Genomic DNA, 23869 nt, shown 5'->3' with positions numbered 1-23869 from the left:
GTAGATGTGTTAGGGAAGTAACACATAACATTTTAATTATTTTGCAAAAATGAATGAAATGACTCGAAAAAAGATTCGTTCATTTTGCTGAATGAGACTCAAAGGTCTGAGTCGGTAAAATGATCCGAACTTCCCATCACTACTAGATTAACGTTTGAAAACACTCGGAAACACACACAGGCTTAGTCTGGCCCTCACTGTAACACTCACATCAGCAGCCTGCACAGGGGCAAGGGTTGGTTTGCTGCTCTCCTTCAGGTCCTGTAAGTGCTCATGTGACTCCAGTGAGGCCTTCAGTTCAGGAGAGTCTCCGGTCACCTGATCCGGACCGTCCATCGGCCTCACGTACGCTGTGGGTTTCTTGACCTTGTCCAGTTTACTGTGCAGGTTCAGCGGCAGTGCGAGGGTCAGCCTGCGGCGCTCCGGAGATGGGCCGGTGTCCGAGTCGCTGGACCGCAGAGGGGACAGAGGCTCCACCGGGGGGGACAGGGCCGGGAAACTGTCCCAGCTCTCTCCTGATTCAGGACCGGAGGCAGCTCTGGAGCGATCCGCGTGTCCCGACGGCGCCTGAGGGAACTGCGTGGAACGGTCGTAAGGAAGCGCAGGGTCCTCAGGTCCATCATATCCATCCTCATAACTACCCAGCATCCTCTGGATGCGACTCGACAGCTCGTCATCTTTGATTCTCTGCAAAGTCAATCAGACAAAGGAAGTGTAATTATGCTCTGTTAGTTAGCAGCAGTCACATCGAGGGTTAGTGGCTCAGATGTGTTCGATTAGCGCTGGAGCCTCCGAAAGCACTGACACACAACTCATGTGTGTTCACTAACAATTCAATTCAATTCAAGTTTATTTGTATAGCGCTTTTTACGATACAGATCATTGCAAAGCATCTTTACAGAAAATTAAGACTACTAACACTATAAAAACAACTAATCAGTGGTGACTGTCAACACACACCAACCCATCCTGTTCCTGTTCCACAGTACACTGATATATAATATAAATACAAAGAATGACAGTAGGTTTCAGTGTTCAGCTGCACTGTCCTGTGATCATAAGAGCCTCCATTTAGACCTTGGCAGTACACCGTCAATAACGACAGAAATAATGTTCGCTTTAGTGCACAATATAGGTGCAAGTGACAAGCAGACAGTAAGCTGTGACATAAGAACTCAGGAACACATGCTGAAATGAGTGCTGTGCCTGCCTGCATTGAGGAGATTGTGAATAAAAAAAGGAATTAGTCGAATTTAAAATAAAAAATTGCATTGAGATGTGGTGATGATGTTGTAAGAGTCCTTGTAGTGTTTAATGTTCTCTCCAGTTGAACCCACAAGATACGCCGCTATATATATTTGAATTATATATGTTAATTTAGACGTTATACACTTTTTTAACACAGTCTTTATTTCATTGTATTGAATAAACAATTTAATGCAATATTTTGCTCATTGCGCCCTCCTGTGGCCTCAGGAGACAAGCCAAACGTTTCCTTAACACTTATTTATTCTGCATGTAAAATATAAGGATAATTGTTTACATTTAATTTTATGTTTGACTGTTAAATCTAAAATAGGCTTTGAAGAAATTTTGCAAAACGATTAAGAAACCCTTGAGGCATGGCGTAAAAATAAAATAAATAAATGACACAAAGTTTAGATAAAGTAAAAATCACTGTGGAACCAAATAAATGAGTGACATGACATAAATTGGTGCTTTGCATTTAACCCATCCAAAGCACACACACACACCGTGAACACACACACACCGTGAACACACACACACACACCGTGAACACACACACACTGTAAACACACACACACCGTGAACACACACACACCGTGAACACACACACACCGTGAACACATACCCGGAGCAGTGAACACACACACACACCGTGAACACACACCCGGAGCAGTGAACACACACACACACACACACACCGTGAACACACACACCGTGAACACACACACACACCGTGAACACATACCCGAGCAGTGAACACACACACACACCGTGAACACACACCCGGAGCAGTGAACACACACACACTGTGAACACACACACACACTGTGAACACATACCCGGAGCAGTGAACACACACACACACACACCGTGAACACAAACACACACCGTGAACACACACACACACCGTGAACACACACCCGGAGCAGTGAACACACACACACACACACCGTGAACACACACCCGGCGCAGTGAACACACACACACACCGTGAACACACACCCGGAGCAGTGAACACACACACACACACACCGTGAACACAAACACACACCGTGAACACACACACACACCGTGAACACACACACACCGTGAACACACACACAAACACACACACACACACACACAAACACACACACACACACACACACCATGAACACACACACACACCGTGAACACACACACACACCGTGAACACACACCCGGAGCAGTGAACACACACACACACACCGTGAACACATACCCGGAGCAGTGAACACACACACACACCGTGAACACACACACACACACCGTGAACACACACCCGGAGCATTGAACACACACACCGTGAACACACACACACACCGTGAACACACACCCGGAGCAGTGAACACACGCACACACACTGTGAACACATACCCGGAGCAGTGAACACACACACACACACTGTGAACACACACCCGGAGCAGTGAACACACACACACACACTGTGAACACACACCCGGAGCAGTACACACACACAGTCCACTGTGAACACACACCCGGAGCAGTGAACACACACACACACACTGTGAACACATACCCGGAGCAGTGAACACACACACACACACCGTGAACACACACCCGGAGCAGTGAACACACACACACACACCGTGAACACACACACACACACACACACACAGTGAACACACACCTGGAGCAGTGTGTATCATTTATGAAACACACACACACACACACAGCAGTGAACACACACACACACCGTGAACACACACCCGGAGCAGTGAACACACACACACACACCGTGAACACACACCCGGAGCAGTGAACACACACACACACCGTGAACACACACCCCGAGCAGTGAACACACACACACACCGTGAACACACACCCGGAGCAGTGAACACACAAACAAACATACCGTGAACACACACACACACCGTGAACACACACCCGGAGCAGTGAACACACACACACACCGTGAACACACACCCGGAGCAGTGAACACACACACACACACACCGTGAACACACACCCGGAGCAGTGAACACACACACACACACCGTGAACACACACACACACCGTGAACACACACCCGGAGCAGTGAACACACACACACACCGTGAACACACACCTGGAGCAGTGAACACACACACACACCGTGAACACACACACAGCAGTGAACACACACACAGCGTGAACACACACCCGGAGCAGTGAACACACACACACACTGTGAACACACACCCGGAGCAGTGAACACACACCTGGAGCAGTGAACACACACCCGGAGCAGTGAACACACACACACACCGTGAACACACACCCGGAGCAGTGAACACACACACACACCGTGAACACACACCCGGAGCAGTGAACACACACACACACCGTGAACACACACCCCGAGCAGTGAACACACACACCACACCGTGAACACACACCCGGAGCAGTGAACAAACACACACTCACTGTGAACACACAACCGAACAAACAAACACACAACCGAACAAACAAACACACACCCACCGTGAACACACACCCGGAGCAGTGAACACACACCCGGAGCAGTGAACACACACCCGGAGCAGTGAACACACACCCGGAGCAGTGAACACACACCCGGAGCAGTGGGTATCATTTATGCTGCGGCGCCCGGGGAGCAGTTGGGGGTTCAGTGTCTTGCTCAAGGACACCTCAGTCGTGGTATTACCGGCCCGAGACTCGAACCCACAACCTTAGGATTAGGAGTCAAACTCTCTAACCATTAGCCCACGACTTCCCCTGAGAAACAAATGTTTAAAAAAAGTTCCAAAATCTTTTAGCTCTACCGCCCAGCCCAACCTCCATTACACTGAAACTGCACACCGCTGCGTCTGAGGGATCTGTGCTCACGCCATCATCACACTCACAACACATCTTTGGCTGTACGGATTACAAACACTCTAGGGCTGAACGATATGGACAAAATTTCATATCTCGATTTTCATGCCAGATATCTCGATATCGATACAATACGGCCGCCCCCCTCCCCACTCCCCCTTGGGGTCAGGCAGCTGGGGGGGGGGGTTTGTTCGTTTTTTTTGTTTTCCGTTTTTTTATATATATATATATATAAAAATACAGAATCTGAATTAAAATGTGTTTGATTTAAGCCTACATTTCAAAATTTTGTGTCAGAAAATGTATTGTTTTTAAGCCTTTCGCACGTACGATCACACAGGTGTAATCAGGCTAGGCTGGTCCCTGGAGCGTACGATCAAGTGCATCACATGATCAACTGTTAAATTCAAATGTTGAATTTAGCCTGAGACAGGCGCGCTCAGAACTGTCATATATCACAACTTTTCAGTGTTTTCAACCACATACTGTTTATTTTAGGTTTCAAACATATAAATTCACATAAGTACTAAAAAAAAACAATACATTTAGAGTTTGTAAAATACACACTGATGTCTATGGAAGAGGTAATAATAATCCTTTCCATTATAATTAGACACGTTTTATTCATATCAGATACACATTGTGTTAGTAACTTAACTTCAATGTTTACTCTATTCTATTCCCAGTTCACCAGCCACTTACTTTTAAGTATTCGGGAGAAGTGGATGAATTCACGTGTTGTAAACATAGAGGTTGTAAATCCAACAGATCCGATTCTCTGAACTGCGTCTGCGGCACAAACTAACACAGTGGCGCCCATCGCGCATACAGCTCAACTAACGCGATCGTTATAAAGGTGTTTAAACAACAATATACTTCCACTTGCATGTATTTGACAATCGGAATATCAGATATTTCATGCCATAGCTAACACATTTGTGAATATTCTAAATAAAAAAGGAAAAAAATGACATAAAAGCAAATCATCATTCATTCAGCGCTGTTGCTGCTGCGGTGTGTCACGTGACAAGCAATGACGCGTCACCATGGAAACGCCGCCCCCCCTCTCACAATATAGTTCCCACGTCCCTGGTAGTGTGTGCGCGCTGGCTTTAGCGCTGCATTCAAGGGCACTCGTAAAACTGATGTTTGTTGTGACTGCCAGAGTTGTATGCAGGGCGAGCGCGGAGAGGGGAAATCTATATCGTCTATATCGTTGCTTTTTTCGATAGTAATATCTTGAAAGTTCATATCTAGATATAGATACGATAACGATATATCGTTCAGCCCTAAAACACACTGCTTCATTGATACGTGTTCAGAGAGGAACAGTTCACACATGAAGAACCACCACACTAACAGAGCACAGGATCAGCTCATGTTCCACATCTATTATCAAATGTGCTGATGATGCTGTGGTTCTGGACCTCATTCACAACAATAATGAAGCTGCATACTTGGATGAGGTAGAGAAACTCACATCATGGTGCCAGGACAACTGTCTCTCTCTGAATGTGAGTAAAACTAAAGAGCTGATTGTAGACTTCAGGAAGAGACAGCAGTGGCTCTGTACTCCTCTAATGATCAGCGAGGACCCCTGTGGAGAGGGTGAGCAGCTTCAAGTACCTTGCCTTAAACATACTTCACAAACTTAACACGTCTACACACATTCAAACTCAGGTTAATAAAGCCAGACAAAGACTGTACCATCTGAGACAGCTGAGAAAATTCAGGGTTTCACCAGCAATCCTGAAAACAGGACATCTACCTCAAACACTGCAAAAGCAGAGCTGTTAAAATCATCAAGGACTCCATCCACCCCAGTAACCATCTCTTCACTTTGCTGCCGTCTGATGATAAAAACTGAGAGACTTAGGAGGAGTTTCTTCCCCATCAGGCTCCTAAACTCAAAACCAGCCTCTGAACATCTTCATGTCTCCACTTAATATTCACTTTATCAGTAATATACTCATCATTCTCTACCTCACACAGACATACTCACAGTGTCACAGCCAGGGCCGGCGCGTGCCTATAGGCGAACTAGGCAGCCGCCTAGGGCGTCAGCTGAGCCAGGGCGGCAAGAGAGAGAGAAGGCGAGAGAGCAAAAGCGAGAGAGAGAGAGAGAGAATTTTTTTTTTTTTTATTATTTGTTTGTTTTACATTAGGTTACAATTATCGCACTTATATCAACAGCATTTTTTCCCACTCCATTAGTATAAATTTAAATTAACTTTAAATGTAGAATAAAAATTCCCGCCCGGCTGCGCCCTGCCCCCACCCCCACTTAGAGCGGCATCGATATGCGTGCAAAATACGTTAATGTATATTCAAATATGTCAAAACGAATACAATTATCTGGTCATGAGTACAAAAGACGACGGCTTTTAAAAGAGCAAGCACTGGAGAAACAAAGAGGCTCCTTTTTGAAATTCATCGCCTCTGGAAGTCAAGAGGACAGCATAGTAAAAATCAGCAGCGACCATGCTAATGACAGGGAAGGTGTGGACGTTGGTAGTAATGTCCTGGAGGAGGCAGACTAGAGCTGAAGATCTTTGCCCGAACCCGACGGGACCCGATGGGACCCGACGGGTTCGGGCTTAATTTATATAATCTTATGCGGGCTCGGGCTGGGCTCGGGCTTGCGCTCCGGTTTGCAATTAAGGTAAACGAGCGGGCATGTGATGCGTTTCGATTAGCGCAAAAAAGATGCGAAAATGGATGCTGAGTAGGTGTAACAGAGGCTTGCCTCTGGCGATTATGTTTTGGTTGCACCAGCAACTAAAGCAAAGTCTGAGGTGTGGAAAAGTTCTGACCATGTTTATAATGAGAAGAATGAATGAATAATGACGCACCATCAGTGAGCGCTGAAGACCTCTACAGTGGATTCAATAATTTTCCTCCACAAAAACATGTAGGCTTAGCCTAATCTTTGTGAGTAAAGGTTTTTCAAATGATAACTAATTATTCATTGAGTCTTAAATGCATAATGTGGACAGAGTATTTACGCTAATGTTGGCATTATTCTTTTATTAAATGTCAGCTGCTGGCGAAGCAAATCTGTCGGATCTTTATCTTAACTTCGTTATTGCCAAATACCCATCTTAATTTAAAATTTATCTTAACTTATTTTGTTAAAAAAGACTCGTTTTTATTGGTGCGTTGGAGGCTAAATGAGCCTATGCCTATATTTAGAGTGCTGAGATGTTACGATGTTACAAAGGGCTTATTTTATTTCTTTATTCCATCTTCCAAGTGGTCTAGTCTACGTTAGTTATGAATAAATTATGTTAAAACATGTATAAATGATTCATTGTTGACACAAGGAAAAAGAGCTGTGTGTGTGTGCGCACATTTGAATAATGTCGGGCTATAAACGGGTTCGGGCTTTTAAAAAGCTGTCAATCAAAATGTACTTGTCGGGCTCGGGCCGAAACCTGTCGGGCCTAACTTTTATGGCCCGATTACAGCTCTAAGGCAGACAGCTTAGCCATAACTAGCTCGTCTGATGAGGGACAGACGGAACAGCAGGGAGAAATATTACCCTCAGAAGGTGAGGAAATATGTCACGATCCCGGCAAATGGCCAGCAGTAATAAATCCTGGACTTAAAGACACTTTGGTACAGGGAGGGCCACATCAAACCAAAGGAATTATTTTCCCAAAAGACAGTTGGAACAGGAGATTTTCAGAGGCTCATTACAGTCGCACATTAACGGGGAGAAACTTGACAGACCATGGCTGGTTTATTCGATTAGCAAGGACACAACGTTTTGCTTTTGTTGTAAACTTTTTTGTGAAAGCGAGAGAAAGTCTGCTCCGGCTAAAGACGGTGTCTTAGTGTAATTTTATAGATAAAGAAAATATTAATTTGTTTACATGCATCTTAAGGATACCTAATTGTGAGTGTGAGGTGGGGGCGGCACGATCGTGCTCTGCCTAGAGCGGCATTTGAGCTTGCGCCGGCCCTGGTCACAGCCTGTTAGCACATCGCTGTGTATCTTAATATTTAAGACTACAGTATACTTTCATGCACATTATGTTCAATTTTATATTTAATTCTACAGTATACATATTTTTTTATATTTTATTTTTATATTTTTATTGTTTACTTTTATTTCATTCTTTCATACCTGTATTTATGTATATTTTCATCTGTGTTGTATTCTCTAATAAGTGCACTGTCCATGGAGCGGACCTGACTCACACTTCACTGCTGGTTATATATGCTGTATATAATTGTGTATGTGACGAATAAAAACCTTGAATCTTATGATCTGGTTTACTCATATAGTGATTCAAACACACACTTTACTCATCAAAGACCTTGAAAACACAAACACACTCTGAGTTTCACATCATCACGTGATGATCAGCAGAATTTCAGATCAGAAACAGAGAAATGAATCCAGTATTAAAACTCTCTGTTTCCATATGAAGAGACAAACACAGCATCTGTGAACACTCACTCCAGAAACACACACACACAACACACTCACAACACACACAGAGTCTCACACACACACACACACACACCTCACACAAACAAAAAAAAACAGTCTCACACACACACACACACACACACACACACACACACACGTGTCATGGAATACAACACCTTATAGGGTTTGTTGAAGAGAGGAGTGATTCTGTCATACTGCGTCTCCTCTGACTGCACCTCCTGATTCCGTCTCTCCTTCTCCATCCGCCGCAACATGTTGCGATCCTCCATCTGCACACTGCATGAACACACACACACACACACACACACACACACACACACACACACACACACACAGATGAATCAGAGGATGAACATAAATACAAACTTGAAATCAACTTGTTCACATTAAAACACAACATTTACACTCACATGCCACACCTGGGGGCTGTTTAATAAAACTAGTTTACCAGATAGGCCAGGCTTATTTCAGTTAGTCTGACTTACTGTCACTTGATTTGGTTTCAGAAAGGTTTGGATTAGGATTTCCTAACCTCAGTCACTGTGGTATGCTGGGAAACTGATCTGGTCCGGAGCAGGCTTACTATCAGGTTAAACTGAGCTCTTCTGACCAATAGGAGCGCACCGATGTCATCACTGCACTGACTCTCTCTCATACAATTAGTTGACTTTATTATCAGCCCAAAAATAAAGGTATACAGAAATTGCAACTTAAATAATCAAATATATATAAAAAAAAAAAAGGCTACAACCAACTGGAATGTATTGTGCCCAAATTGTAATGACCGTTTTTTAAGATATATGAGAACATTATAACAGTTGCTGCTTGTGCATTCAGCAGATCAGCAGCTTCTATCCACGCAGCCTTTCTCTCGGGTTTGTGACAGCTGTCCTTTATGGTTATTAGTAGAACATTAAAACATTACCATCTAAAATTGCTCTTTAAAGCACTAAATTAAAAGTTAAAATCAATTACTTAAAAATGAAAATAAATAATAGAAATTAGACTACATTTTAACTGATAAGAAGAATACACACTTAACTCATTTTGAGCTAGTAATTAGGGCTGTACTGGCCAGTTTACATTGTGTATTTTACTCAGAATCTATATTTTACTCAGAATTATTGCACTATTATATATATCAGCGCTCCTTCACTCCTGACAGTAAAATGGATATATTTGCATGACTTTCTAACATTTACATGTGAAAAACATACCTGTGACGAGTTATGCACTGAGGAAAACACAACGTCTCAAATGCATTAAACAGCACAAATATATTCGGGTTGATTTGATCCATGATCAATATTAAGAATAAGCTGCACATCAGATGATCTTGACTCACAGAACCTTCATCAAATTAGTGAGATTGCTTGAACTGAAATTATCGTTCATGAAACCTCTTTAGTCCCTATTGATTTGTTATTTCACGTCAGGATTTGGACTTTAATCCTCACTTTTTTAGCATCTTTTATGAAACAGCCCCCTGATCTGTGTGTGTTCATGATGAAGGGAAATAAAAGCACAAAAAGGCTCGTATGTTCTGAAGGGTGTGTTCTGCGTGTCTCAGGTGTGTGTCCGGAGGGAAAAGTGTGTAAGGAACATCTGCTCTCAATTAAGACTCACACACACACACACACACATCTGTGCAAATCACCTGCTCATCATGTCTGTCATATAACAGAATAATTAGCACTATTACAGCCATTTATGCTGAAAATTTATAGAAAAATAGTATTTTTTTTAAATGAAATATATTTCTGAATCTGATACACACACTGTTTAGTCTCTGTATTAATGCTCAAGTTTTAACATTTAACGATGCATTAATAACTACATTCTGCTTGACCTTTCAGCCCATAATAACAGGTTCTTCTCCCCTTGACTCGCCCGTGGATATAAACCAGAGCCGTACAGTATAAACAGACACACTCTGTTTGTGTTCATGAGACATACAGCAGATACAGTCACACTCATCACACACTAAAGGTCAAAGGTCACCACTGCAGTGACCCACACACACCTGCAGTCGCTGGAAACATGTTAGACGTGTTTTCTCTGTTCTGTGTGTGTGTGTGTGTGTGTGTGTGTGTGTGTGTGTGTGAGAGAGAGTGTGTATGTGTATGTGTGTGTGTGTGTGTGAGTGTGTGTGTGAGAGAGAGTGTGTATGTGTATGTGTGTGTGTGTGTGAGTGTGTGTGTGTGTGAGAGAGAGAGTGTGTATGTGTGTGTGTGTGAGTGTGTGTGTGTGTGTGTGTGTGTGTGTGTGTGTGTGTGTGTGTGTGTGTGTGTGTGTGTGAGAGATAGAGTGTGTGTATGTGTGTGTGTGTCAGATTCAGATGAATGAATGTGTTTTTCCGGCCTAAAACTATTTGAAACACTCACACACTCTTATAAAGATCTCACAACAGAACACACACTGATCGTGAGTCTGACAGCAATCATTAATTCATGTCTAGGGATTAAATCAGATCACATGACTCGCGTCGGTGTGTTAGTATTTACACATGATGTCATTTCACTTTTATTAAGTTTGTACTCATTTATGTAATCATTTGTGATTCAGTCAGTTCAATTCTAAAACTTCCCATCAGTTTTATAAATTATATTTGTCGGTTTCTCGTGTGTCTGCGGGATCTGGTGTGTGTTTACGGACTTTAAGTGTTTACGTGTGTTTTATTTCCTCATTTTGAGATCGTTTTTCAGGGTTTACTAACCTGCTCCCTCCGCTCATTCTCGGTCTGCAGCGTCCGGGGAGAGGCGTCGGTTGTCGGTCGCTCATGACGACACGATCCGCCGATTTATAACATTTCTTCAAATCTAGAGAATCAACGCTGATTTCCAGAAATCACAGTTTGACTGAAGCGAGCTCGCGAGCTCCGCGGACGCATCCACTCCTGAGGGCGGGTCACCCGATGCTACATGCTTCAGATCAGTGGGTCAAACACACGATTTAACTCTATATTGTACAGCAGGCTCCTTTTGTTTACGAATTTATTAAGAATTTTAATAATTAAACATTAATTCGTATAATTATATCATGAAGTATCATGAAGTAAAGCGCACACCCCCGCGCAGTATTACATGGTTCCGACTCAACACTCCTATTATGGGCATGTTCTTGCAGGAGCGCGCACGCCAACAATTACATCATCACGTTAGAGCAGCGATACTGATTTAAAGTAAATAGTAATACAGTGATATTTACATATGTAAAAATACACACTGTTAGTAAATGCTTACAGCTTAAAATAAAATACAAGAAGGTTAAATAGCTAAATAAAACCGTTTCTTTAACTGAATTTTAATTGTGTTTTGAACTGTCACATAATTCAGTTGAAATGGTACTAGTCTGTTTTGTTTGCACAGTCAAGACTAACTGACCAAGATAATGTCGCTCGGATTACACTGTTAGAGTGCTTTCACACTAGCACTTTTGGTGCGCACCCGGGTTCGATTGACGTCAGAGTTCGGTTCATTTGTGTGATGTGAACGCTGTCTTCCGAACTCGAGTGCGCACCTGCGAACCGTACCCGAGTCCCCTAAAAACGTGGGTCTGGGGTACGGTTCATGTGAACTCCGGTACGGTTCGCTGCTTATGTGAACACAATCGTACCAAATCGCGGAAGTGAACCACTATTAATGACGTATTATTTGATAAATTGTGTGTTTGTGTGTGTGTTTCACTCACTTTCCTGACAAGCGTGACTGACGCTCTGCAAACAGAGAGCTGTGTGTCTCATTTCTGTTCACCTTCAATGTTCTTCAGATCATTTGCAGTGCATTTGTAAGACAGACGTATAAGTGCCGTTATGTACTGGTTCAAAAACTTAAATATATATAAGTGCAGAGAGCAATGTTATGCATTTGCCACCTTCTCCTGCGCCGCGTCGTTACTAAGCAGCGGGATAAACAGCTGCTAGCTTGATGACGCAAACAAACCGTTGTTTGGACCCAAAAAACATCATATGAATGCAGTCCAGCGGGGGAGGGGGAACAATCGAACTTGGGTTCGGACCAGGCAAGAGAACCAAGTGTGAAAGCACCCTTAATCAAACTGAGACTGCGTTTGTAATAGTTTTCTACCACACTAACCTTACTCTTCTGAGAGAAGTGCCAGTACAAGTGTGCTATTCCCTCTCCAGCCAGAGGGGGCGCACGAGGAGCTAAACGCCAACAGTGTCCAGCACTCCATTAGGTGTTGTGTCATGTAGAAGAAGACTAAAGCAGCTGTAGCTCAATTATAAGTCTACTTTCTAAATCATTCACTCACCGATTCCTTCAACCAGGAATGAAACGCTGCTGTCTTGCTCGGAGTCGCAGCGGTTTGTCCTGCTTTGGTGGAACCATTTCATTGATGGAGTATAATTACACTGTACAACTACAAACTGTTTTGGTATTGACAATTTTAGATACTTTTGAAACCAGCTCAATAATGCTAATCAGCACATGGTTAGCTAGCACAGTTCTGAACAGTTGTACACATATAAAAAAAAAACGTTATGTAATAACACCCAAAACAGTGTACTTAATTGCAGAAAAAAAGGTGTTCAGTAGCGACGTTTCTTAAAGTTACACACAGATTTTTCATACTTTTGAACACATTTACCTCAAAATGATGAGGCTACTACTCACTCACACCTCATAGCTATGAGAGAGAGGGAGATCAGTTTCGGCCAATGGACTAAAACACTGTTTCGGTAGTAACATAAAAAATGTGGGACACATTTTTATACATGAAGTTATGAATAAATATACATATTTTTACTTCATTTTTTAAAAGAATCAAAAAGACACTTTTAAATACAACAATGAAAAAAAAATACAAATATTTCAATATCATTTTCATAAGTTGAAATTTGGGGGTTCGGGACAGCCAACTCTCAATTGAAAGTACCAAATAAATTATAATTTTAAATATATTAAGCTTACCAATATTTTAAATATTATTGTGGGTTTCAATAGATAGTCAAGTCAAATCAAGTCACCTTTATTTATATAGTGCTTTTTACAATACAGATCGTGTCAAAGCAACTGTAAAGTGAAAAAAAGTGAAAGTGACGTGACATACAGCCAGGTATGGTAACCCATACTCGGAATTCATGCTCTGCTTTTTTAACCCATCCAAAGTGCACACACACACAGCAGTGAATACACACACACCGTGAACACACACCCGGAGCAGTGGGTATCATTTATGCTGCGGCGCCCGGGGAGCAGTTGGGGGTTCGGTGTCTTGCTCAAGGACACCTCACTCGTGGTATTGAGGGTGGAGAGAGCGCCGTATATTCACTCCCCCCACCTACAATTCCTGCCGGCCCGAGACTTGAACTCACAACCCTTGGATTGCAAGTCCGACTGCCACGACTTCCCACGACTTAACCCAACTACAACATTAATTAGGAAAATAGTGTGTCAACAAAGCAGAAGGACAATAGTAAACACTCATTTTTCAGTTAAAGGCAGTTCATCACTGAATTCAGTGATGTCATCGTCCAGCTGAGTTCAGTTCAAATAGTGTCTGTGCAACCAAGTCAGCGATATCGCTGTAAATGAAGTGTCCCCAACTAAGAAAGCCAAAGGAACCAAAACTCCATCGGTGACAGAATGGAGAAAAAACCTTGGGAGAAACCAGGCTCAGTCGGGGGCCAGTTCTCCTCTGACCAGACGAAACCAGCAGTTCAATTCCAGGCTGCAGCAAAGTCAGATTGTGCAGAGGACTCAACTGGTTTCTGTGGTCTTAGAAGGATCTTATAATCTTGTCATAGCACTTGTATACCGTTGTTGTTCTCTCGTTGGTCTGATTGCTTCTATTGTTCTCATTTGTAAGTCGCTTTGGATAAAAGCGTCTGTTAAATGATTAAATGTAAATGTAATCCTCCATTAATAGAAGGATCTTAGTAAACATCTACGATTCAAATTCTTAAATGCTTTTTAAATGTGTCTTTTTGGTTGTGGGACAGCAGTTTGCACCAATTCTGTAGAATGGCCCATAAAATAAATATCACAGTAATGGATACGCTGTTCTGAATATCAAGCATGAAACTGATTGAATAAATCTACTGCGCAGAATTATGATGATGATTGTGTGCTCAGTTCTGTTTGTACTTTCTTGAGTGTATTTGACTAAACAAATATGATGTGTGTGTGTGTGAGAGAGAGAGTTGAATTATCAATAATTGTTGTGATTTACTGTTTTTCATGCTATTGATTTGTTTGTTTGACAGTTTTAAAATCTACCTCAGTGATTTAGATTGAAAATCAAAATATCACATCAATATGAAATCACAGTAGACACAGAGATTAGCATCCAGATTTTTATTAAAAAAAAAAATTATATATATATATGTAGGATGGTAAATAAACAGGACAACATTCTAATGATTTTATCAATTTACTGAATATAAAATGCTTAATAAAACAGAAAGGCTACAAAGGCAAACTAAAATAAAATGTATACTTCAAATTTAAAGCATATTAAACTGGAAATTCACATATAACTGAAACATTCATTCAAACAAATTGAAATTGAAATGCAACATCCTAAATGCCTCCCCACTAGCCTCTTAGAGATTATCTGTCTGAATCTTTACCATTGTGCCTTATCATGTTTATAGATTCATTCAGGAGTTGGTCAGACTCGTTTTATTCCTCATCATGACCAGAAACGGTGGGCACTGTAAGCGGTTTCCCATGATGCCTGTCAGCCGGACACAGAGCGGCAGGTGTGTCAGGTGTCTCAGGTGTGTCAGGTGCGGCGTGACGTCGAAGCGAAGGCCGCAGTCATCAGGGATGATGGACGGAGAGTCATGGGACTGAACAGAGATCAGGTGAGTCAGAGAGTTGGTTTGAATTTGAATCGATTCTCCATTCGGAACGGATTCATTGACTGACAGTAAAACAAAAATTTCATCCCATGTGCTGCATCTCCTGTGAATAAACCAGCAGAAGTCCCCCAACTCACCTGCAGGAGTCGACAAAGATATGAACGTGAATAAATAAATGCTCTTCTACAGCAGCATGTTTAAGCTCAGTCATGCTATACTACATGCTGTAACTAGTGGGAAAACTAGTAGACTCTCTCTCTCTCTCTCTCTCCCTCTCTCTCTCTATATATATATATTACTGTTGTTGACTGAGGTCACAATTACTGAACTAAAATACCATATCATTTGCATATAGTGTATAAACTGTACAAGATTTTTGCACATTTCTGTACATACAGCTTTTGTTTTTTTAGGATTTTGGGCACTGTTTGTTTTTTCATTCTTACTAGACCATGAACCCTGGAAAAGAGCCTCATTGGTTTTGTTTAACACATGTAAGCTCTTACCGGGCTGCGAGTCTTTGAAGCGGACCATGAGTTTCTGCTGTCTGTCTGCGATCTGTCTGTAAGAGAGCGCTGTACAGCTCAACACACACTCAGACGGCATCTCAGCGTCCTTGGACATTTCAGTAACAATCTCGTCCTTGTCCAAACACTCCCAGCTGTTCTCCTGAGCAAACTCACAGAATATGAGAGAAAGCAGTGCTCCCCAGCACAGCCAGGAAGATCCCACACAGGCCATGGTGTTTCAGGAAAGGATGTGTTGTTCCTGTGTTTGTTTGCTTGTCTTCTCTCTTTAGTGTTGAAGGTCAGACGGCCGCAGGTCTGTGGAGTCTGTCTGAAGCCAGGAGGAACAGAGAGCTGTCGAAGCTATGGACTCTTTTACTGAGTGCGCAACAGCCACACACACACACACACACACACACACACACACACACACACACACACACACACACACACACACACACAGTTTCAAACAGTGTGTGCCAATAAACTCCCAAAAATAAGCCACTCATTTCAGAAATGCACTGCAAGTAAACTGCAGCCGCAATCATTACTAACCACTGAAAAATGAGCACAAGAGAAGTTCATTCTGATAAATCTTTTCAGCATTTGTTTTGTTACACACAGAAGCTGCCAGAAATACACACACACAAAGAGAAACAAATGTTGGACAGATCTTTTCTGAAGTGAAGTAAGGACATCACATCTTTATGCCATGAAAGCTTTCTTTAATAAAACATTCTGCTCATACATTTGATGTAAAGTGTAAATCTTGTTTAATATTAGCTAAACATGCATGGGAAAGTGTTAGTGTTAGTTTGGAAGTCGATTCAATTATATATGATACTGGGTTGAAATTATGGTGATTTATGGCCAGATGGTTTTTGCAAACAAACAGTCGAAATGTTCTTGCTGGAATGTGCGTTTGATTCTTCAACAAGACCGGGCATTTCTCAACACACAGATCACGTTAGTGCTAACGATCACGCCTGACACCACATTAGAGGAATAACTGAAATTAGAATTTGATTTAAAGGAAGGTCATTTTGGATGTAACACTTTGTTTGGTCCTCAGATTCACACAGGGAAAATTTTGGCAGAGCTGCTCGACAGCATTTTCTCAGGGAACATTCGCTGGCCACTGCAGCCGCAGCCCCATAAAAGCCTGAAGTTAAAAACAGATTTGGCCTTGAACTGATTTATAACAGAAGGTCCATTGTGCATTTCTGTGAAAGTCAAATAACATGCTTAGATTGAGAACTTTTTTGCCTCTTCTGAGAACTTTTTATAAGTCCACTCTTACAGCCCACAAGAGTCTGACTCCCAACAGCAGCAAAAGTCAAAAGATGCTAAATAAGTTTGCTTAGCTATAAACCTACGAATCCAAAAAGCTGTGCTTCTCTATTGCGTTTCTGTGGTTCTGTTACGTGACCTGCGGGTCAGGAAGGCTTTCTAGGATGGGGTCATGACCTCGGGGTCCTGTGTTTCCTCTCCAGGGTCGCAGCCGCACTCGCGGATCAGACTCACCGAGGACAGAACCAAACTGCTCCAGTCGTCCATGTAGACGAACGGGACGATGTCGTGAGCAGTCGGCTTGCAGCACTGTGGGAAGACAATTAAGATCAGGTCTGAGCCCAGAGACAAGATCATCTGAAGCATTTCATCAGTCTGAGGCCATAGATGAGAGGAAAAATGTTTGTGTAAAGCATTTCTTAACAGAAAACAGATCAACTGAACATGATGTAGAAGTATCGCACCTGCGCAGATACGTCTGTGCTCTCAGAACCGCAGGATCGGCACTGGACGAAGGTGATGCTCTCTGGATAAACCACCCAGCGCTCCCAGCCCAGATCTGACACATTTACACAAGAGAAGACATGCATGATGAGCCCAATGTCACAGATGAGCCCCAAAACCAAGACAAAAGAAAATAAATCTATAGAAGTCTATAGAAAACGAAGCATTGCTTTCATTAATGAAGTGTGAATTATTTGTACATTGCGCTCATATACACTGTAGCCGTACAGCCTTTCATTTAAACTGGTTTTAACACCAAAAATATTGCAGTGATGAGAACGTAGCGGGATGCATCTGATTGTTCACCTTTAATGAAGACCTGACAGGATTGTTTGCAGCAACTGGAGTTTCTGGAGTCCTCGGGAAATGTTGAGTTACCTGCTAAACAGACAATAGGTCAGATTCACCAGAAGTCTTCACCTGAGCCTGATCTCTGGGGTTTAGGTACCTGGTGCTGATGTGAGGCTGCTTCTGAGACTGGCTTTCCACTGCTCACGTAAATGATGCATCTTCGAAATGGACACACGAGGCTCCTGCTGGAGGTTTAGAGATTCCAGAAGGATTTTCCTGATTTCCAGTTCTCCCTTGCATCTGCAAAAATACAAATAAAATAAAAAAACATCATTTTAAACCCACACTGTCATAACACCTCTGCAGACCTCATGTGTGTGTGCCTGTCAAACGCCAGCCAAATGTTTTAAAGTGCAGCCGTGAGCCACAGGATCCTCGCGTGTTTGTGAAGGCTCAGCGTTTGACCTTGTAACAGGACACCAGAGGAGAAGAGAGATGCCCTCATTTATACCTGCAGAACTTTACATGTGTCTGTGCAGTCAACCTTTACACAACAAAACACTGAAGTAAAATCCAGAGCATTTCATATTAAATAACAAATAAAAAAAAAACCATAAAACAAAAAAAAAAAAGATTCAGAAAATATAGCTGCAAGCAGCGATGGCGGGCTCAAGCCATCAGCGCAAACACCGCCCCGGTGGCATCAGGAAAATTGTGCCCAGCGGGCACATGCATTTACAGTAACTCTATGGCAGTCTGGTTTTAAGGATTCAGCAAATAAAGGTTTAATCCAAACCATCAAGACTATGAAAGACACACACACACACAGAACAATATATAAAACTTTAGTAACACTTTTAATAAGGTTTCAGTTATTAACATCAACTATATGAATTAACATGAACAATAATTATATAGCATGTCAATGTCAGTTAATAGTCAAAACTTAAAAAAAAAAAAATTATCTGTTAACATTAGTTAATGCACTGTGAACTAAAATCAACAAACATTAATAAATTCTGTGAAAATATATTGTTCATGTTAATTTACTAATGTTTACAAATTACACCTTATTATAAAGTGTTACTAAAACCTTTATTGATTTACACTGTGTGCACAATTATTAGGCATGTTGATATTCAGATTTTTTTTATCCAAGCACATTTTACCAATTCCCAAGGACATCAGTCTTAATAATTACCATTAATTTTGTATTTAATCATTTATGAGTGATATATAATTGTCCATGAAGGCTGGAAGAGAAAAACTCCTTATATTCAGGTGTGCAGAATTATTAGGCAATTCTTTTTTTACAGATGAAATGAGCCAAAAAAGAGTTGTAACTCAGACTGAAAAGTCAAAAAATCCCCATGAAAATTATTCAAAACTATTGCAATACAGAAATTGACAGGTGGAGAAAAGACACAAGTTAACTGCAAAAGAATTAAGAATTAAGACTTTTCAGAATAGAAGATGGAATAAAAATGAGCTTTTTAAGAGTAACTTTATGGAAACTAAAATAGACAAATATGCAACTAACCATCATAAAAAATATTACATGATGCTGTTTACACATTACTTTCACTGAAAAAAAAAAAAAAATCTACAATATATATCCATCTTACCATAAGGAAAATTCAAAAACCTCTCTACAAAAAATAATTACTTTCATGTTATATGTTATAACATCTGCAGAACAGTATGTTATTATAATTTTATCAGTAAAAGAAAACATGCCTAATAATTCAGCACTCCTGAATATAAGCAGTTTTTCACTTCCAGCAATAATGGACAATTATATATCACTCATAAATGATCAAATACCAAATGTATAGTAGTTATTAAGACTGATGGGATGTGGAATTGGAAAAATGTGCTTGGAAAATATCATCAGAATATCAAGTGCCTAATAATGATGCACGCCATGCATAGCATGTTTAATGATTTTATTGATCTATAAGCATTTGTGAAATATTTTTGCCGGCATTACAGCTTAGTCTTCATCTGTGAGCTGAACTGTTTTACTGTTACATCACGAGTTTGTGTAAATTCAGATACATGTCATGTCACAGGATGTCATAGGTCAGTATTTAAATGAGTTTGAAATTATTATTATTATTATTATAAACCTATGCAATTATATATATGTATATATATATATATATATATATATATATATATATATATATATATATATATATATACGATTATTGATTCATCGATATGGATCGATGCATCGATAGCACCTAAAAAAAAACACCTAAATAACCTTTGTAAAATCAAAAACGATTAATCTATATTTAGTTTTAAACAGCGAAGACTATGCAGTTATTTACATTTGATATATTAGGGGTGTATTGATTCATCGATATGGATCGATCGATGCATCGATAGCACACGTACAATATCAATATCTGTTATATAAATAGGCAGCTTATTTGACACTGTCTACATTTTCACATAATGTCCGTCAACGGGTGCATTCTCGTTCAAACTCACCGATTAGGACTCGGTATAAGGCACAAGGTGAGCATATAAGACGCTCGGGATTGTTCGCGGAACAGTCGAGCGCTGTGTGAGTTTTCACCGCACACATCTGAAGCGCGTGCACGCACACAGACAGCCGCACGCGCGAATACTAAACTGAGCTATCTTCCGCTTTTTTGTGCATGGATCAATAAATACATAATAACATCTAAATGCGCGTTTTGGGGAATATCCTAGTAAACACAGTCAGTTAGGCATATTTCTTAATGTTAACAGCTCAGAAAGAAAAGGCATGTGTATATTAAACCCGTGATTGGTTCTTAAAGTGAAAGCAAACTAATAATAAATCTAATGCTGTCAAAGAAAAATACAAGTGCTCACTGCTTCTGACTAAATAACCTTTGTAACATCAAAAATGATTAATCTATATTTAGTTTTAAACAGTGAAGACTATGCAGTTATTTACATTTGATTTTTTTCTGATTTTTTGGAAAAAAACCCACCTAAATAACCTTTGTAACATCAAAAACGATTAATCTATATTTAGTTTTAAACAGTTTAGACTATGCAGTCTATGATTTTTTGAAAAAAAAAAAAAAAAAAAACACCATTAGCAACAACATAAACAATATCAATTTAAAATACTGATTTTTTTTTTTTCTGATGATTAAAGAGATGTTTAAGTCTCTCTCTCTCTGGATAGCTTGATATCTCTCTCTCTCTCTCTCTCTCTCTCCTCTCTCTCTCTCTCTCTTCTCTGTCACACACATACTCTCAAGACACACACATTCTTCAAAGGGCAATGGGAGAGCCATCAGAGTGACTCAGCCCCCTCCTTTTTCTCACACAGAGAGAGTGGCCTCAGAGTGATATCAGATGACTGACAGTTTTTTAATTTTATATTATCCATAGAGCATTGTAAAGTCGTGAAACTATGCATATTTGCTCAGAATGACTTGTCCTCTATATATAAAAAATTTTGAAGTGTTTGGGAAGCTGCACTTTAAGAAATATAAGACAATTTATGTTTACTTTTTTTTACTGTTATTTCAATAAATCACTACGGCGAAACCGTTCAAGCTATCCAAAATCCATTCGCAATTTAAGTTCCTCAATGTTTTGGCATCATGTAGACAAAGTTTGGTGTGTATACTGTAATTCTGCTCTGAGCAGTATGCATTAATTCACAGCTATATTTTTCCAAAAATCCATATTCAAATCAATATAACCGACTTCCTGTTGGTCGTAGCTGATGACTGTAAATGAGAAAGTTGTCCGTCTTGATAAGAACAATTTATGTACCAAGTTTGGTGTCTGTAGCTAAAACTAACCCCCCCCCCACTTTTGACAAAAGGTGGCGCTATAGAGTGGCTCCTCCACGCCCGTTCATGAGCTTTTGCCAGTGTCTAGCTATCATTAATACTGATATGTGTTCTGAGTTTTATGTAATTCTGAGCATGTTATCTGCCTCAAAATCCCCAGAAAAGAATATTCAAGTTTAAAGTGTTGCCATGGCAACACTATGTTAGATATCAATATCCCCACAACAGATCTACATCGGCCGTGTTTTATCATTATTCTGATGAAGTTTGAAGCAAATCGAGTAAAAATAAGATGCTGAATTCAAAGCATTTTGAAAATGACACACTTCCTGCTGCCAGTTGGTGGCGCTGTAACTTTGACTCCTAATAGTCACATATATGCGATCGGCATCATACATCGAACAAACCGATGAAGTTTGATCTAAATCAGGTAATGTATGTGGATGTTATTAGACATTTCCTGTTACTCATTTCTCGCCATAATTTCAACGCCTCGCCACGGACAAACCGTTCGAGATATCAAAAATATCTTCGCAATTTAGCATCCCCAATGTCTTGAGATCATGTTCACCGAGTTTGTGTGGCGAATGGGTGGAGTTCCTCAGAGGAGTATATCAAATTCCAGAGCATGTGTTTTTCACAAAACCCTAAATAGCCAACTTCCTGTTGGGCGGAGCTTATGACATGCAGTGCGAAAGTTGTTTGGTTTGATGAGATCTACATGTGTACCGAGTTTCATATGTATACGTGCAAGTATGGATGATATATGGCCCTCAATATTCCAGGGGGCGCTGTAGAGCCCCTGTGCCACGCCCATGTACCAGTCTCTGCCCGCCCTAATGGCCGCAGATTCCAAGGTGTGTGCCAATTTTCAAGACTTTTTAAGCATGTTAAGGGCCCCAAAAGCCCCCGAACCCTTGGAAAAAAACTTAGAGGAATAAAGAAAGAAAAAAAAAAAAAAAAAAAAAAAATCCTAAGGAAAACAATAGGGCTCTTCGCCCTCCAGGCTTGAGCCCTAATAATATAACAAATACAATAAAACCAGCAAACAAACAAACTCCAGAGCAAGAGAAACTTTCTGAAGATATCCAGCAATTCTCTTTTGGTCCGTCAAGCACGATCAGGTCAGCCAGGAGGATTTGAGTCTCATGGAAGAAGAGCATGCTATTGTAATGAGGTTGATTCAACTTTTGCCCCGAGCACTCAAATATCAGCCTAAACTTCTACCAAATCTAAGACTTCAAGTGAATCTGGGTTCATAGACTGAAAATCTCCCTGAAACTCTCCCCAAAACCTCCTAATGAACAGAAGTGCAGGTGATTAAAACAGGATGCCCTGATCTATTCATCATGACATTGTTCATCTTTAAATCATCAGCTCTTACCTGTTGGCTTTGACAGCAGATGCCTCAGGTGAAGGATGCAGAACAAACATCTCTCCGAGAGGACACCCGAACAGAACGGCGACGACACACAGCACCAGACGCATGACTGCAGGATAACGCTCGAGTCTCGTGACAAACGCTCTGGACTCTGGACAGGAATGAATGGATGTTGTTTGAAGGGTCTGGGAAAGCAGGGATTTATCTACCCTGGCCGAGCTTGGCCTTGGAATACTTTGTACTGTTTTCATGTCGAGCAAATGGATGGTGTTGAAAAGGAGGTGGAGAATAAAGGTGAAACTGAGAAAAACACTATCACATGGTTACACACTAACAAAGATGATAAGCTCTAACCTGCAGGAGGACAGATGAAAAATATGAAAAAGATCAGAAAGAACAGCAGTGCGGCAACAAATACTGAAGCCATTCATGAAACGGATACGTGAACGTGCCTCATTCCCAGGAAGAACAACCATTATGATCAACTGGACACTGAACTTGCGTCAGCTCATAGATTGAACTCTGTTTAGTGTGTAATGCAACACAGTTTTAAAATCACATATTCATTTGAGCTGCAAATGTGCCATTCATCAGAATATTAGAATATCACTACACTAACTAGGGTCATTAATAAAGCGAGTAAGGTCATTGGTAAGCCACAGAGAACCCTGAACCAGGTGTATATTTCAATGTCAA

General features: G+C 40.9%; 2 protein-coding genes across 5 annotated transcripts in view; both read right to left on the bottom strand.

Annotated features, from left to right (window-relative positions):
* Nucleotides 1–11662, bottom strand: part of LOC109075620 (AF4/FMR2 family member 3-like) — a 20091-nt gene extending 8429 nt beyond the window's left edge. For both annotated transcript variants that reach the window (XM_042778453.1, XM_042778454.1), the window contains exons 1-3: nucleotides 11283–11662; nucleotides 8722–8842; nucleotides 211–687 (exon numbers count right to left, since the gene is read on the bottom strand). In XM_042778453.1, coding sequence (XP_042634387.1) covers nucleotides 211–687; nucleotides 8722–8842; nucleotides 11283–11347 — 663 coding nt within the window. In that variant the 5' untranslated portion in view covers nucleotides 11348–11662. The remainder of the gene's footprint in view (nucleotides 1–210; nucleotides 688–8721; nucleotides 8843–11282) is intronic.
* A 3206-nt stretch (nucleotides 11663–14868) lies between these two features.
* Nucleotides 14869–23395, bottom strand: LOC109104172 (univin-like). 3 transcript variants are annotated; one of them, XM_042778450.1, is made up of 6 exons: nucleotides 23177–23395; nucleotides 18141–18283; nucleotides 17999–18070; nucleotides 17653–17747; nucleotides 15899–17497; nucleotides 14869–15529 (listed from the first exon to the last, which is right to left on the bottom strand). In XM_042778450.1, the coding sequence occupies exons 1-5, from the start codon at nucleotides 23278–23280 to the stop codon at nucleotides 17348–17350; spliced, it is 564 nt and encodes a 187-aa protein (XP_042634384.1). In that variant the 5' UTR covers nucleotides 23281–23395; the 3' UTR covers nucleotides 14869–15529; nucleotides 15899–17347. The 3 variants fall into 3 exon arrangements, with proteins under 3 accessions (XP_042634384.1, XP_042634383.1, XP_042634386.1); XM_042778449.1 differs by having other exon boundaries at nucleotides 17999–18073; nucleotides 23177–23393; XM_042778452.1 differs by lacking the exons at nucleotides 17653–17747; nucleotides 17999–18070; nucleotides 18141–18283; nucleotides 23177–23395 and having other exon boundaries at nucleotides 15899–16287.
* Nucleotides 23396–23869: the final 474 nt, after the last annotated feature.

Source organism: Cyprinus carpio, chromosome A21 (genome assembly GCF_018340385.1).
Source record: "Cyprinus carpio isolate SPL01 chromosome A21, ASM1834038v1, whole genome shotgun sequence".
Classification (NCBI taxonomy): domain Eukaryota; kingdom Metazoa; phylum Chordata; class Actinopteri; order Cypriniformes; family Cyprinidae; genus Cyprinus; species Cyprinus carpio.
The sequence above is the reverse complement of the archived record's forward strand: the minus strand, read 5'-3'. Positions and strand labels throughout refer to the sequence as shown.

Coding starts and splice junctions, on each gene's coding strand:
- LOC109104172 (XM_042778452.1), bottom strand. CDS start 16,133: ATGGCCTGTGTGGGATCTTCCTGGCTGTGCTGGGGAGCACTGCTTTCT. Junction 15,530..15,898: donor CTTCAAAGACTCGCAGCCCG/GTAAGAGCTTAC, acceptor CGACTCCTGCAG/GTGAGTTGGGGGACTTCTGC.